General features: G+C 38.2%; 2 protein-coding genes across 4 annotated transcripts in view; one reads left to right on the plus strand and one right to left on the minus strand.

Annotated features, from left to right (window-relative positions):
- The window catches only part of osgep (O-sialoglycoprotein endopeptidase), a 12,237-nt gene extending 4,248 nt beyond the window's left edge, over positions 1–7,989 (plus strand). For all 3 annotated transcript variants that reach the window (XM_054624792.1, XM_054624791.1, XM_054624790.1), the window contains 11 exons: positions 577–696; positions 791–910; positions 1,303–1,478; positions 1,645–1,740; positions 1,841–1,890; positions 1,993–2,071; positions 2,279–2,344; positions 2,901–2,991; positions 5,833–5,908; positions 6,686–6,784; positions 7,081–7,989. In XM_054624792.1, coding sequence (XP_054480767.1) covers positions 582–696; positions 791–910; positions 1,303–1,478; positions 1,645–1,740; positions 1,841–1,890; positions 1,993–2,071; positions 2,279–2,344; positions 2,901–2,991; positions 5,833–5,908; positions 6,686–6,784; positions 7,081–7,123 — 1,011 coding nt within the window. In that variant the 5' untranslated portion in view covers positions 577–581 and the 3' untranslated portion in view covers positions 7,124–7,989. The remainder of the gene's footprint in view (positions 1–576; positions 697–790; positions 911–1,302; positions 1,479–1,644; positions 1,741–1,840; positions 1,891–1,992; positions 2,072–2,278; positions 2,345–2,900; positions 2,992–5,832; positions 5,909–6,685; positions 6,785–7,080) is intronic.
- A 25-nt stretch (positions 7,990–8,014) lies between these two features.
- On the minus strand, positions 8,015–13,371 carry si:ch211-214j24.10 (uncharacterized protein LOC558894 homolog). The gene is made up of 4 exons (XM_054624793.1): positions 13,219–13,371; positions 10,394–11,191; positions 10,248–10,280; positions 8,015–8,420 (listed from the first exon to the last, which is right to left on the minus strand). Exons 1-4 carry the CDS (start codon positions 13,232–13,234, stop codon positions 8,371–8,373), a joined length of 897 nt encoding a protein of 298 aa, XP_054480768.1. The 5' UTR covers positions 13,235–13,371; the 3' UTR covers positions 8,015–8,370.
- Positions 13,372–15,025: the final 1,654 nt, after the last annotated feature.

Genomic DNA, 15,025 nt, shown 5'->3' on the forward strand with positions numbered 1-15,025 from the left:
GTTAAAAAGTCTAAATTCAACATGTTATTTGTATGCAGCTTACAATTACTTTGACCTTTTAAGAAAAGACGTCAATCAGGATGTGCTAGATAACAAATTTGATGAACATACCATGCAGTCATTTGGCCTCTGCAAGGTGTTGTAAACATATTGCTCAAAATACAGTTTAAAAAACTGAAGGTCTCTCTCCGTCTGCACTCTGTGTGTGAAGATGAAATGAAAAACACCCCTGAAATGTTTTCTCATGTAGACTTTTGTGATGTATGATAATGGAAATCTTGAAACGTAAACTTAAAACCTATCTATTCAACCAGGCCTTTAAACAAAAATTGGTTCTAGGAGTTTTTACATGATTTTAATCACATATTTTATTTCATTTTAACTACCAATATTAAGCCGAAGGTAATGTGTATAATTGGTGCTGTACCCCTATAAAATCTTATAGTTTGCACTTAATTTTGAGCTTTTTTATATTCTATCATTCCTAATTTTTCATGTTTTCTTATTCTTGGCAGAAATGGGCTTCAAAGAGAGATGAAACAGTACAAAATACTTTTCTCGTTCCTTTTTTTTTAGCTACCATGACTGTAGTAATTGGATTCGAGGGCAGCGCAAATAAGATTGGCATCGGAATCATCAAGGATGGTGAAGTGCTTTCCAACCCTAGACGGACTTACATTACCCCCCCTGGTCAAGGCAAGTCAGAAATGACACTGTCACTTCACCGGCGACATGTCAAAGTCAAACAGTCTTGCATGTGAAGTTGACAACATGTTGTTATACCCATCAGGGTTCATGCCGAGCGACACCGCCAGGCACCACCGTGCTGTCATACTGACTGTCCTGAAGGAGGCGTTGGAGCAAGCAGGGCTAAAGCCTGCAGACATCGACTGTGTGGCGTACACTAAAGGTAACGTAACCTCCTGGGTGTTCACCTAAGTGGAACAAGCTGTGAACTAGACGGATGTTTGTCAGACCAAGGCATCACTTTTCAATTTTTAATTATTACACAACACATGATCTTTTCCTAAACCTAACCAAGTGGGTAGATTTCTTGCAGCAAGCCCTGAAAAAAACCTCCCATATGCTGAGGATGAAAAAAAAGAAGTGGTAGATTAATTAATAATGGTGCAGCATTGTAATGATATGATCATCCATTGAACACGATATGTTCATGGATGCCTGCAAGGACACATCAAACTAATGTGATGCTCTCTCTCAAACTAGGATGTGATGTATTTTATCACTCCAACGTGACAAACACTCTCTCTTACTCTTTTTGTTTTCCTTCTTCTCATTCAGGTCCTGGAATGGGTGCCCCCTTGGTGATGGTGGCTCTGGTGGCTCGTACAGTTGCACAGCTTTGGGGGAAGCCGCTCCTTGGTGTAAACCACTGTATTGGACACATTGAGATGGGTCGACTCATCACACAAGCCAACAACCCCACCGTGCTTTATGTCAGTGGAGGGAACACACAGGTTGGTTTCTGTATGCCTCGCTCCTGAGGGAGAGATATTAGTCTGCATACATTCACTTCCTGATGATAAACTATCAAACAGTGTTGGCAGAGTCGCTACATACACTTACACAGTAAGTACACAGTTTTAAGTTCATTAGGTACAAATTATTTTTCTTTCTGTGCAGGTCATTGCATACTCAGAGCGGCGGTACAGAATATTTGGGGAGACCATTGACATCGCAGTTGGCAACTGTCTTGATAGGTTTGCCAGAGTTATAAAGGTATGCGCCATTCTTTTCTTTTTTAAGAGCAACTATTTGCCTCTAACTATATGTGATAGGTGTTTGTTAATTCTCAGTGGGCAACTGTTACTTCACTCAGATTTCCAATGACCCCAGTCCAGGCTATAACATAGAGCAGATGGCAAAAAAGTGAGTGAGAGCCACTAAGCAGCTTCCCTGTTGTATGCTTAATGTTTGTTTTTACACTACTTATATTTACTACTTAACTTTGCTTCTTATCCATGTTCTTAGAGGGAGTCAGTATGTGGAGCTGCCATATACAGTAAAAGGAATGGATGTCTCTTTTTCTGGGATTTTATCCTTTATCGAGGTGAGTGGTTTGCTTGTCCATTACACTATTTATCTACAAGAAAGGCCATCATCTGACTATTGATTTAATCCTATCTGTTGTCCTTTGACATGGTATAAATATGAATTAGGAAAATCTCAAACCTGATACTCAAGGCTACATTTTGATGCCTACTTCATCATTCTTTTGGTTAATGATCCTAAAAGTTTTTCTTTTTTTGTTACATAGGAAGCTTCTCATAAGATGCTGAGCTCTGGCCAGTGTGCAGCAGAAGACCTGTGTTTCTCACTACAGGTACAAAGAACTATCGTTTCTATCTTGGAACCCATCGAATATCAGTCTGATAATGATTTAGCCTCTGGGGACAATGGCCAGTATTTCATGGATTCCAGAAATGTAGGCTAGGACTTCCTCTGCCATGGGCTGGTCAACTATTCAAAGTATAATTAGCAGCTTGAGATGCAAGAATTGAGTTGGAGTTGAGAGACGACGTGTACTGGATTATTTTACCAGTAGTGAGTTCACAAGCTAATTTTTAAAGATAAATAATCTTCTGATGCGCCTTGTACTCAGAGATTACGTTATGCCTCTTTTGCTTACCACACTGTTTACCTGCATTCAACCATAATGTGCTCAATCGTGCTTAGTCAATACTACTCTGACTATAAACGGAAACCAGAACATTCCGATACCAAAACCCTGTCCCGATCCTAGAAATTACTATAAATTTGTCTGTTAATGTGGTGCTGCCCTACATGGTGGATGTGTAGGTCAGTTAAAAAGCTCTATAGAACAATTTGTAGGAGCCATTTGAGATTTTGTCAGAACACTAATGCCTCCATCTCTACAGGAGACAGTGTTCTCCATGCTGGTAGAGATCACAGAGAGGGCCATGGCTCACTGTGGCTCCCAAGAGGTCCTCATCGTGGGAGGCGTTGGCTGTAAGTACATCAGACATATATGGAAAAAATCCATTCTAGAATATTTGAACCCCTGTTAAAACACATATTATGTTTCCACAAACTCCAGATATAACCCTTTAACCTCAAATATTAGTATGATTGTGAAATGTGCAAAATGCCTTAAAATCACTTGTTGTTTCATTTAAAGGAACAGGTTACCCATTTTTGTTCTGTAAAAGACCACATGGGAAAAGTTATAACAACACAAATATTGTCTATCCTGGATATATCATAGTAGCAACACCCCTAAGATGATTCCTGCCTTCCTGTCTAAAACCAAAGATGATACCTTTCAATGTGTAAGAGCTTGTATTATTCTCCAAATGGGTAAACAGGTTGTGTTTCTAAGGGTGTCTGCAGAGTCTTAATAAGTATCAAAAGAATGAATCAATTTAAAAACAATTAAGGTGCTTTTTAAAAATTAGAAAATGTCTTAAACACAACTGTAAGAGGCATACTATATAAATATATACTGTATATATGTACTATTTGTTTTTCTATGTATTTATGAGTATATGAAATAGAATGCATTGTTATCCAGTATAGAACAATGATACAATTGGCTGAATTGCAGCTAATTACGACAATCAAATGCTTTTTGCGTGTTCCTGCATCAATAATAATAATCTGATATAATAATGTAACAACTAAAGAGCCCATTAAGCTACATAATGAGGAGCTATTATTACTTTTGTACTATACTACTTATCATAGCCTATTATACTACTTATAGTATGTCGAAAAAAAGTAATAGAATATAGCATATAGTATATAAAAAGTCATAGTAGAGTTTATTAAAAAAAAGATCATTGTATACAATGTCGAAAAAAGTAATAGTATAGTACGTTAAAAAACTGAAAAAAGTCATAGTATTGTGTGTCGAAAAAAGTAATTGGATAGTATGTCGAAAAAAGTCAATAGTATAGTATGTTGAAAAAATCAAAGAAACTCAAAAAAGTTAAAAAAAACTCATTGTATAGTTTATCAAAAAAAAATCATAGAATAGTATGTTGAAAAATCTCATTTTATAGTATGTCAAAGAAAAGTCATAGTATGTTAGAAAAAGTAAAGAAGTCATAGTTAAGTATGTTGAAATTTTTTTATTGTATAGTGCGTTGAAAAGGTCATAATATGTTTAAAAAATAGTATGTCGAATTATTTATTTTTTTAAATGTATACGCAAGTGAAGAAGACAGTGTGCGGGAGTTTTTGTTCTATATTGTCTACCTAAGGTATTCTCCTACGCACCTGTCGTCCTACTGGAGTGCAAAAGTTTGGCTCTTTTTATAGTATTGTATGTCGAAAAAAAAAGTCATAGTATGTTGAAAAAAGTCATATAACGTAACGAAAAAAGTCATAGTAAAGTATGTCGAAAGAATTTATACTATGCTATGGGGACAAGTCATAGTATAGTATCTTAAAAAAAATGTATAGTATAGTATGGGGACAATAAGTCATGGTATAGCATGTCAAAAAAATTGATAATATAGAATGTCAAAAAAACTCAAAGTATAGTGTGTCAAAAAAGTCATAGTATACTATGTTGAAAAAAAGTCATAGTATAGTATGGGGGAAAAGTTATAGTATACTATGTCAACAATTTTTTTTTAAATCATAGTACAATACGATGGAAAAAAATAATCATAGTATAGTATGTCGAAAAAAAGTCAAAGTATAGTAATGTCGAAAGGAGTGAAAAAAGTTATGTATAGTATGTCGAAAAAAAAGTCATAGTATGTTGAAAAAAGTCATAGTTTAGTATGTTGAACAAAAAAAAAAGCACACTGTCTTCTTCACTTGCATATAGATGTATTTAGTTACAACGTTTCGGTACACAGACCTTCATCAGGTTACTTTCCAAAGTATCATTTTGGGAAAAAAGTCATAGTATGGTATGTTGAAAAGAAAGTGAGTAAAGTATGTTAAAAAGAAATCATAGTAGTATAGTATTGTTACCGGCCCTCTCAAAGGGATTCAAAATTGATGGGAGACCATACAAGTGAAAAGTAATAAATAACCACATTTATTTAAAGCATAACATTAACTAAACAAAACAAACATGGAGAGTCAGTAATCAGTTATGTCAGCGTGGGCGGTAATGTGTGGAACAAACAAAACTATATATCAGCCGTATCAGCCAAGGAAGATGGCCCCCCAAACATAGACATACGACTGCACTCAAATTCAGTAGCCACACACACAACAAAAAAGTAGAATAAAGTCATAGTATAGTATGTTAAAGAAAAGTAGTCCAATCAAAGTTTACAGAGGGGTGTAGTCAAAGGCACAGTAGAGTTCACCCTTTACCTGTCAGATCTTAATGCTGGGTCCCTTTTTTGTTTTTATTTGGTTCCCCAATCGGGTGAATGTTACTCATAAATTCGTAAACTCACAAAAGTATGACGAAAAAATTAAATAAAGTCATAATTAGTATGTTGAAAAAAGTCAGTCATGGTATGGGGGGAAAAAGTGTAGAAAAGTCATAGTAAAGTATGGGGGGAAAAAAAGTTATCGTATACTATGTTGACAAAATTAAATGAAGCCGTATTGTAGTATTTTGAAAAAATGATAGTATAGTATTTCCAAAAAATGTATGTCTAAAAAGTGGAAGAATTCATAGTAAAGTGTGTTTAAAAAAACCCATTGTATAGTATGTCGAAAAAAGTCTTAAGTATGTTGAAAACTATATATATACTATATATACTCCTATCATAATTTAAAATAAGTGATCTAGTCCCAATTGGGAATCAAAGAAGTCTCACATTATATATTATTATCCCCCAGAAGATTTAACCTGTGTGACTCTCGTTTTGTCTGCAGGTAACATGCGCTTGCAGGAGATGATGGGGGTGATGTGTAAGGAGAGAGGAGCCAAGCTGTTTGCCACGGATGAACGGTAAACCAGCCATCCCACACGGACTTTGATTTACTTTATATTTACAATAGGAAAGTAGGTTGGAGTTCTCGGGATCAAACTACAAGTACTGCTTATTGTCTTTCAATGCATGCTTTGTTGGTTTCAGCCAAATTATGGCTTCCTTAGTTGCACTGAGGAGGAGAATTTAATGTTTTTTACAGGATCTGGTTACTTCAAACGGTTTAGTATGTGCGAAATAAAAAATGAGACGTAGAATAAAAATGCTTTTGATGAAGCATCACAATTTTAAGCTTAGTTAAAGTTGCTTTTCCTGACGGTTGCATTCATCCCATGTGTTTAAGGGCCGTCTGAAAAAGGAAAATCAGAAAATTCTGACTTACAGCTCTGGCTAGGAGAAACAGGCAAATGTTTAAAGAAAACACGCTATTCCATCCCACCAGCGGGTTTTGGGGTTCAGAGGGTTAAGTACTTTTAATTAAGGATCAATTATAATAAATGGTTGTGAACATAAGTTATTGTTGGATGTTAATGTATTTTGAGTACAGTGAAAAATAAAACAGTTAGCAGTATGCGAGTAGTAGTAAATTGGCTGGACATGAAAGAAAAAACACTGTCCCTTTAAGAAATGTCAACACTCAAGACTGTATCAAACTTTAGTTTGAATATGTAGAAGGGGCCATTGTCATTTCACATGCCCTCACTGCCAAATTCCTAAAATAGTCTGGGGTTTCGCACTGTCACAAAACTGTGTTCCATGTTAAATCAAAATAACACAACGTTGACTTTGTGCCTCAGATTCTGCATAGACAACGGAGCAATGATTGCTCAAGCCGGCTGGGAGATGTTTAGGTCTGGTCAAGTGACGGAGCTGGAAGACTCATGGATTACACAAAGGTAGCCTTCACGTTACTATTCCTATTTGTCTCTTTACACTGCATCTGTCTTTTAGGAAATCATTGAAATCCTAATTGGTTGCTTGTGATTTAAAGAACTCACATAATGGTCTTTACAATTGGATACCCGGTGCTTTTAGCTATAGGTTTTACTATTATTCTCAATTACCCAGGCTAAATAGTATTTCTCGATTAGCACTCCCAAAATGTGTTAGATAAATAGATTTAATATTGCTACCTCGCTGTGCTGTCATTGGTATCTGTCGATGTTGATCGTTAACATTTTTCCTGTCGTAGGTACAGAACAGATGAAGTGGAGGTGACGTGGAGGAATGACTGATGACCTGAGCAACATCTTGGTACTGGTCTAGTACTCCAGTGAAGGGACTCTTCCATTCTGGAAAATAAATGTTTTTTTCCCCCTATAAATCTTTCCCAACTAACCTGAATTAGTTTTGTGAGAAAAGTTGTTATATTTGCAATTTTTGGAGATGAACTACGCACTCCTAGCTCAGTCCAGGTGGAGGAGAGGGAAAGTTTACTTTCTGCACACCATAATACATTGTACTGTTCATCTGAAACAAAACTCCATGGAGAAGACAGATGTGACTGACACTTTGACAAGACATTTTTCTGTACTTTTATATTTGAAATCCCTTTAGTGCTGCCAATTTGGTGTTAGTTATCATGCAATATTAAATCTGAACTTTACATAAAAAAAACAAAGACAGAAATGTTCAAGTTTATTCATTTTTATTAAGCAATACTGTTCACTTACATTCCTCCTTTCTCCAGTGTAAATTTTTTTATTCAATAAATTTTCTTTTCAAAAATCAACATACTGAACATGGTAAGATCCCTTATGAATTTATGAGTAACATTCACCCGATTGGGGAACCAAATAAAAACAAAAAAAGGGACACAGCATTAAGATCTGACAGGTAAAGGGTGAACTCTACTGTGCCTTTGACTACACCCCTCTGTAAACTGAAGACACAGGATACACAAGTCCTCTGCATACATTAACCATAAAACTCTAGCAGGTACAAGACATTCTTCTTTTTCTAATCGAGAAGGGGGGAAAAAGATAAATCGCTCTGGTGAGGGTTTCTCGCACGCAGGGATTGGTCACAACAGATTTTTTTTAACAAAGTGCTTGATTGACCACTCGCTTTACAGAGGACAAAAAAAAAAAAAAAAAAAAGCAATAAAACTGAAGCTTTCAAAAAAAAAAAAAAAAAAAAAAAAGGGGGGGAAATTAAATTACAGCTCAGCAGAGATTGTTTAAAAAAAGAAAAGAAAAAAAAGACCAGCTCTACACATACAAGCTAAAAATGGTATTGAGAGGCGATGAAAACAGGTCTGATTATTAAGGCAGGCTTTCTGTAAGGCGTTAAAAAAGTCCATTGCTGTAAGATCTCAAAGGAGTTAGTCCAAAGTGTCTCAGTGTGGCTTTGCGTGAAGACATCATCCTGAGTGCAGTGTGTGTGAACGGGACTCATACATTTGTCCATCTTTACGTGTTTTAATGTGCATGTAGGTGTGTGTTGTATATGTGTTTATATATACTTTAGGTGTCTCACACTGCTAGGCTGGGTGCTCCTTGGTGTCCTTGTACCAGAAGACCTTTTTTGGAACTGCAAAACAGGAGAAAAACAAAACAATGTCAGGGAGAAATTTTGAAAAATGATATATATGAAATTGATAACATTTGAGTGTCTCATTGTATACAACCTTGTTCAAGCTACCACCAGACAAATGGCTAGAAACTAGGGACGTGCCATATCGTATTTAACATTATAATACCGCTATAATTTTTTTTTTATCTGATAAATATCAATACGTTTCATTATAATGGCAATATTCCGACTTGTTGACGTAGTAGCGGCATACCATTGTGCATGACAAACATTGCTAAGCAAGACTGCTACCGGCTAAGGGGAGCAAAAAGCCTTCGTCTTGAGGCTACAGCCGCAAATGTTTTTTTAACACTGGACAGAGACTTAACGGCCAAAGTCATCTCAGTTAGCAGTTCCTCTGGCAGCACAGCGTCTGTCTCACTGTGGTTATCAGAATCTACGGCGCCAGTTCAGTTTGTCATAATGTAATTTGTTAAAAAACTGATTTTTACCATCACCGTGATATGAAAATTTGCAATAAGCACACTACTAAAGGCTGCCTGAACAATGAATAGGAAAAATTATTAAATTTAGGGGTGGTGAGCTCAAAGAATAATGCTAATAACTTATCAATACACCTCTTAAACAAGAATAAACACAATGTAAACATTTAGAAAAGTAATATATTGATCTCATCAGCCTCTCATCTACGACTGCTGCTTTACACAAAAGGCACAGCTCTATTTCAGCTAATTGCAAATTGTTACAAACAAGTTTGTTATTTTGGTGAGCTGCCTCATAGTGAAGGCTCTGAATGACTAAGTTCCCTATAGTAAGCAGTGTCCCAGTGTATGTGTCCGGGGTTGTTAACGAGGTTAGAACAATAAAATTGTTGCCGTCTTGGTGCAGACTATGGAGCCTCTGTTTTATTTTATTACCTTCATAAAGTATAAGCTAACGTAACCTGCAGGCAGTGAATCACATGAGGAGAGGGAGGAGGACTGAAGTCTCTTCATTGTTCTTTATAAATTTCAATCAGGAACATGGTTCGTTTTATTGACATTTTAAGTTAAATTTTGACTCTGCTGTTGTAAACATTACTGTTCGAGTAACTTCTCTGGAAACAATATCAAGCCTGGCTATAATTAAAATGTATATTAAATTCTTATCCAGTTATAAATTTAAAACCAGGCTGGCATAATAAAAATAGCCTATATGCACACTTAAATATGTGTTTGTTTGTCATCGCAATATTTAACACGCCGTGCAGCCCTAATGCCAAGTTTGTCACAAAACGTTTTGTAACATAACAGCTTGTCAAAATAAATGCAGGTCTGTGATTATAACGCAAGTTACGGCAGGAAGACTATAGGGTAAAATAAATAAATCTTTTTGGAGAAATGGAAAATTCAAGGGTATTTTTGTTTAGTTTACACTGACATTCAAAACGAAAACACGCGTTTTATTGCATTTGTATGATCTGGAAATTAATACTAAAATATTTTGTCATACCGGTAACCACAGAAATATCCTGAGAGGGCTGTAACGCCCACCGCCAAATGCAGGGTTCTATTCAATATTAAAACATTTTACAAGGTGGGTATCTCATTCTAGAATCAAATGTGCCCTTTTTAATGTCATCATAAACAAGGTGTGTCACACAGTAGTCATGACAAATCTGGTTCAAAGAGCACAGATCTACATAATGCAACCTCAAGTGGTTTCCACAATAGACATAACTACAAAATGTAGTCATGAAATGTGAACAGATTTAAAGAGCTGAAGCAAATAGACCCTCCAACAAGCCCCACCTCTCAAAACAATAGAAGCTTTGGCTCAACCCACCTTTTTTCTGTTTGTTGCAGATAGCGTTCCATTCTGAGGGGACAAAAAAAAGAGGCTCATTGTTAGAATTAATGCTCTGAAATGACAATGCTCAAATAAAAAACATCTGGCAGAAAGGGGTCTCCAAATCACATTACAATTCTCACCTCTACTGTGATAGTTCAAAGCCTCCACTAGATGGCGACAACTAAGAAGCAGCTTCCCGTTGCTCTCGTCTGCCTCTGGGCGTGTGGTGGGGGTGACAGAGGCAGCGACAGGAACAGGCGTGTCTGGAAGCTGGACTGGGAGAACTGTCTCGAACTGTAGGTTTGCTGACTGTTCGGCGTCTGTGGACTGAGGAGGGAGGGCGTTGGTAGCGGGTCGAGGGCTGGAGGCCTCTGTGGCCGGCCTCGCCTCGCTGATAAAACTGAGACCCCACTGGTTCTGTAGCAGCACACCGATGGCAGGGCGGTCCTCCTCCAGCCCTCCGCTTGCTGCTCCCGCCTTCACCTTGGACGCGTAGCTGACGGCAGGCTGCAGCTTGGCGGGGCTATCCTGCACCGGGAAGGCAGGTGGGGGCTTGAGCAGTGACAGACTGTCCTCCACCCACCTGTCCTTTTGGTTAACCTTTTGAGGCCGCTCGCTCGCTCGGCCGACTCCCTTCTGACTTTCCCTGCGAAGGCTGCGGCCTTTGTGCTGCTGGCCCTTGCGATCTTTTTCCCTGCGGAAGCTGAAGAAGGTGTGGGTGTAGCCGGGTCCGATCAGGCCGCCTTCGGGTGAAAGCTGCCGGGGCTGTTGGTCACCTCCGGAGATGCAGCCTCCGCCTCCACCTCCTCCACAGTTGCCTGAGCCGGGAGACAGGCGGCGGTTGCGAATGTGTGGCTCAGAGTTGGTGGCTGCAACAAGGACTGCTGGATCACACAGGGTATCGGACTCACACACGGTGTTGCTGGCTTCCCATGTACCTGAAAGAGATGTTGACGCTTAAATATCTGTTTAAATCACAGGAGGCCGGCCCATAGAGGCAGAAGAGTTGAAATAAACAATTATCAAATCACAGTATAATCAAATAATTTCCCTCTTCTATTGACATTTTTTTAAATAATAAATTTGGTAACGGCATTTAAATATTTTCACGAATACAAATTCAAGTCAACTTCTTTCTTATGTGACTGACAAAAAGGCGATCAAGATCCTTAATATCTGCATCAGTGCCTCACCACAAAACGTGTTCGAAGACAGTTACAGTCACCTGATTACAGGCTATTAGCAGTTCCAGCAAATACGCAAAGCCAAAGTATCAGGCCTCACTCGAAGAGGTATTTTCTCAAGGCAACGCATATGACAGGAAAAGCAAGATGCCGAGCGACATCACAAAAGCAATAATTCACCATGGTCAAGCTAGTCGACCCGACAGTCGAGAAAGATTGCTTCAGAGCAATGATTATAACACTGGAAGTAAATATTGAAAATACGTCAGCCAAACTGCACTTTTCTACAACGTCACTGTGTTCAGTTTTTTTAATTATCTGAAAAAATGTTGCTTTAAAAAAAGAAATTTGTTGACATATACCATTTGAGCTTGCACAATAAATATTTCTTATATATTGTTTGTTTTGTTGGGCCATGATTAATAATCAAGTACTTGAGTCTATACATGATGTCATTGAAATATTCTATATACTCCTGGCTGTAGAGTAAGCCACCATAAACCTACACAACGGTCGAGTCACGTTAAAAAAAAAAGTGATACACAGGGAAACTGCCAGAATCTTAAAAAACACTGATAGATACAATAGTCAATTTGTCTAAAGTGATATTCCCCTGGCTCTCTCGCTATTGTTCTACTTGTATACTATCCCCTGTAAGATAAATCTGTGCTCTTTTGACTAATAAAAACCAAGTTATGTTGAGTAGCAAACTAGTATAAAATAACAACGCTATAGGTTGGTTTTCCTCCCAGCCACAACGGGTTTGAACACCCCAATATCTACATTCCTTGCATCCCAGACACAAGTTCCAGTTCTTGTTGATTGCACAAAGAACAGTACTAGTCTCAAATGTTTGGACAAAGTCTTACTAGACCACTAAACTGTAATAATCACTGTACTGCTGTTATGCAACAACATTCTTGAGTTAAGATACAGTCAACAAGAAGGTGTTTATCACCACGACAGTCTTAACTTGTCCCGGGTTCACAGAGGGATCTTTGCACTCGGCTGTTTCATATCAAACAAACACCAGGGGAAGGCTTACTGCCTGCAGCCTATCATAGCACTGCTCAGTGTTAGTGTACCAGTGTTACACAACGATGTGTGCTCTCACTAACTACACGGCTCATAGTGGATAAGAAATGATTGTCACCGCATTATGGTCGGGGTGGTTAACTTGCATTGGGTTAGGCTTAGCCTTTGTCTGTGGTGCGACACACAGTCCCAGTGTGGTCACACATTTAGACTCAACATGCCAACACGATTAAGAAACGGGTTCACATCTCGATAAACTGGAGCCGTGTCGTTGAGAGCTCCCAGGATACTGTCCGCCTGTATTACTGCCTCTGGTTTAAGCAGTAAAGTGAATGATTCAAACAGTATCTTTGGTCATAACATGCTATGCTCCGGCGGCTAACAAGACAGCACCGCCGGTGTTAACCTAGCTAACTTTAATTAGCAGCGTCATGGTGCGGCGATTTAACCTCGACGGGTTTATTCATCCGTCGGTACGGCATGGTCAATAGGCCACAGTTCAACCATCCCTCGATAACAAGGGTTGTCACGACAAGAGATCGCTATAGTTTCTTATCATATCACGAAACGAACAGCTAGCTAGCATGTTAGCCGAAGTCAAAGTTTCGTAACCCCCCATTCAAAGCGGCGAGCAGGCTGCTGTCGACGCCGCTAGCATAGCTGCTAACACCTACGGCAGGACAGCACAATAGCTTCTGAAAGTGAGGAATTTTAGTCAGATATGTCAGAAAGTTGTACAAACTTACCTGTTTTGATATGCATGTCTTTTCGTTTGACGTGTTGTGGAAGCTTAACCGTTTTGTAACTTTTGTTTACAGCGTTCAGAAAACGACGGCTCGCTGGATGAGTCTTGTATGGCCACCCGGAAGCGACACGAGAATGTGGGTGGGACAGGAAGTCCCTGCAGATAAGAGGTCCGGCGGGAAACTTGGAGGGAATTTTATATTCAAACCTGACTATGACGACAAACCATGTGACAACCACGTGGTGACACCTAGATGATAGTGACAGACGACACAGCCTCCTCAGGTTACTTATATAACGATATAGCATATGCAAGCAAATAAAACTGGGACTACTTGTTGGGGAAGGAAACTTAACTCTGCAAACGTAGAGGTTGGTGTTTGGTGTCTCTGAATTCAACAAACTAAGAGTAATGCCGGACACCATAGGTTGAGAGATGATAAATAGAATAAAGTAAAGTTGTATATATATCTTCATGTCCCCTTTTTTTTTTTGAAAATATAGTTTTGGGCCTCTACTTATAAATAAAGGGAACATGAAGGATATCACTAGTGAAACTGCTCACAACTTGTTGGCAAATGCAAAGTGTGTAAAAAGAAAAAAAGAAACTCACATTCATACAAATATGGTCTGTTTTGACCATATGTTAGTTCCTTTTCCACACTAACAAAACTGGTCTGATGGGTTTAAATGCTTTTGAGATTTTTCTTCGCCAGATGTCTTAACTGTAATAACCTATGTTTATATGAATGACCCCACCAGCAATCCTAAGAAAACCTAATTTGATGGTACATAGAGTAGAGCATTTAACACAGATGCAGAGCATTAATTCTGCTTGTGTGCCTTATTCCTCTCTTTGTTTTCTGACATGTAACATCTCTTAATCAGTTTACATAGAAATCTTAAATCAGTCACAAAGTGGAGAGGAAGCCTGGCTATCTAATGACACTGCTATTTTAATATCAACATGACAAGTAATAGCTGATTAATTGATTTCTCTATTGTTTTGTAACGTTGGAAAAAAACAATCATACTTAACAAGTAATGTAAGGAATACTTTCGTTTGACCCTTTGTGTTTTACATTTTTACTTTCCTCGTCCTTCTCTAGCTGAGACTTCACTCTCTGTCTCGGATTCTGCGCTCTCTTCACTTCCATGAATCTTCATTTTCGCTGGTTCCTCTGTGGACAGTTAGATTTTTTTCTCTGGTGCTGTTTTTGTTTAGAGTTCCCATCGTCCTTTCTTCTATGCTCTTTGACTTTGCTCGGCATTTTCTCTGTTCCAACACTCCAGATTCTTACCTTTTGAAATGTCCTAACAATGACCCTACATGTTATCTACCATCTCCGTCTTGTCCCTCCCTTTAAACATTTTAAGCACAGATATGGAGTGGGGTATTCCTTTAATACTACCTATTCGTAGTAGTTTGTAGCACTTACTATATTCGGATTAGTCTGTTGCAATTATTGTTTTTGTAGTAACTTGCCTCTGCACTATACTTTTGCTCTGGCTTATGCTTTAAGATGCTTGTTTAAGAAAGGAGATGCACTTATGACTTCTGGTGACTAGTAGTTCTCTTGAATACCTATGTTGAATACACTTCCTGTAAGTCGCTTTGGATAAAAGCGTCTGCTAAATGACTGTAATGTAATGTAATAAACTAAACCTCATTGCTAGATTGTTAATTGGCATCAATATCCTCTTAACATACTCTCAAACTGCCCCCACAACTAAGACAGAACACATGTAGCTATTAAAATTAATATAGAGAATAAAATAAAGATTCAAACCAACTAGTTGGCAACAGAC

The sequence above is a fragment of the Anoplopoma fimbria genome, chromosome 23, assembly GCF_027596085.1.
Source record: "Anoplopoma fimbria isolate UVic2021 breed Golden Eagle Sablefish chromosome 23, Afim_UVic_2022, whole genome shotgun sequence".
Lineage (NCBI taxonomy): Eukaryota > Metazoa > Chordata > Actinopteri > Perciformes > Anoplopomatidae > Anoplopoma > Anoplopoma fimbria.

Coding starts and splice junctions, on each gene's coding strand:
- si:ch211-214j24.10 (XM_054624793.1), bottom strand. Junction 10,281..10,393: donor TTTGAACTATCACAGTAGAG/GTGAGAATTGTA, acceptor TTGTCCCCTCAG/AATGGAACGCTATCTGCAAC. Junction 8,421..10,247: donor CTGCAACAAACAGAAAAAAG/GTGGGTTGAGCC, acceptor CCTGTTTTGCAG/TTCCAAAAAAGGTCTTCTGG.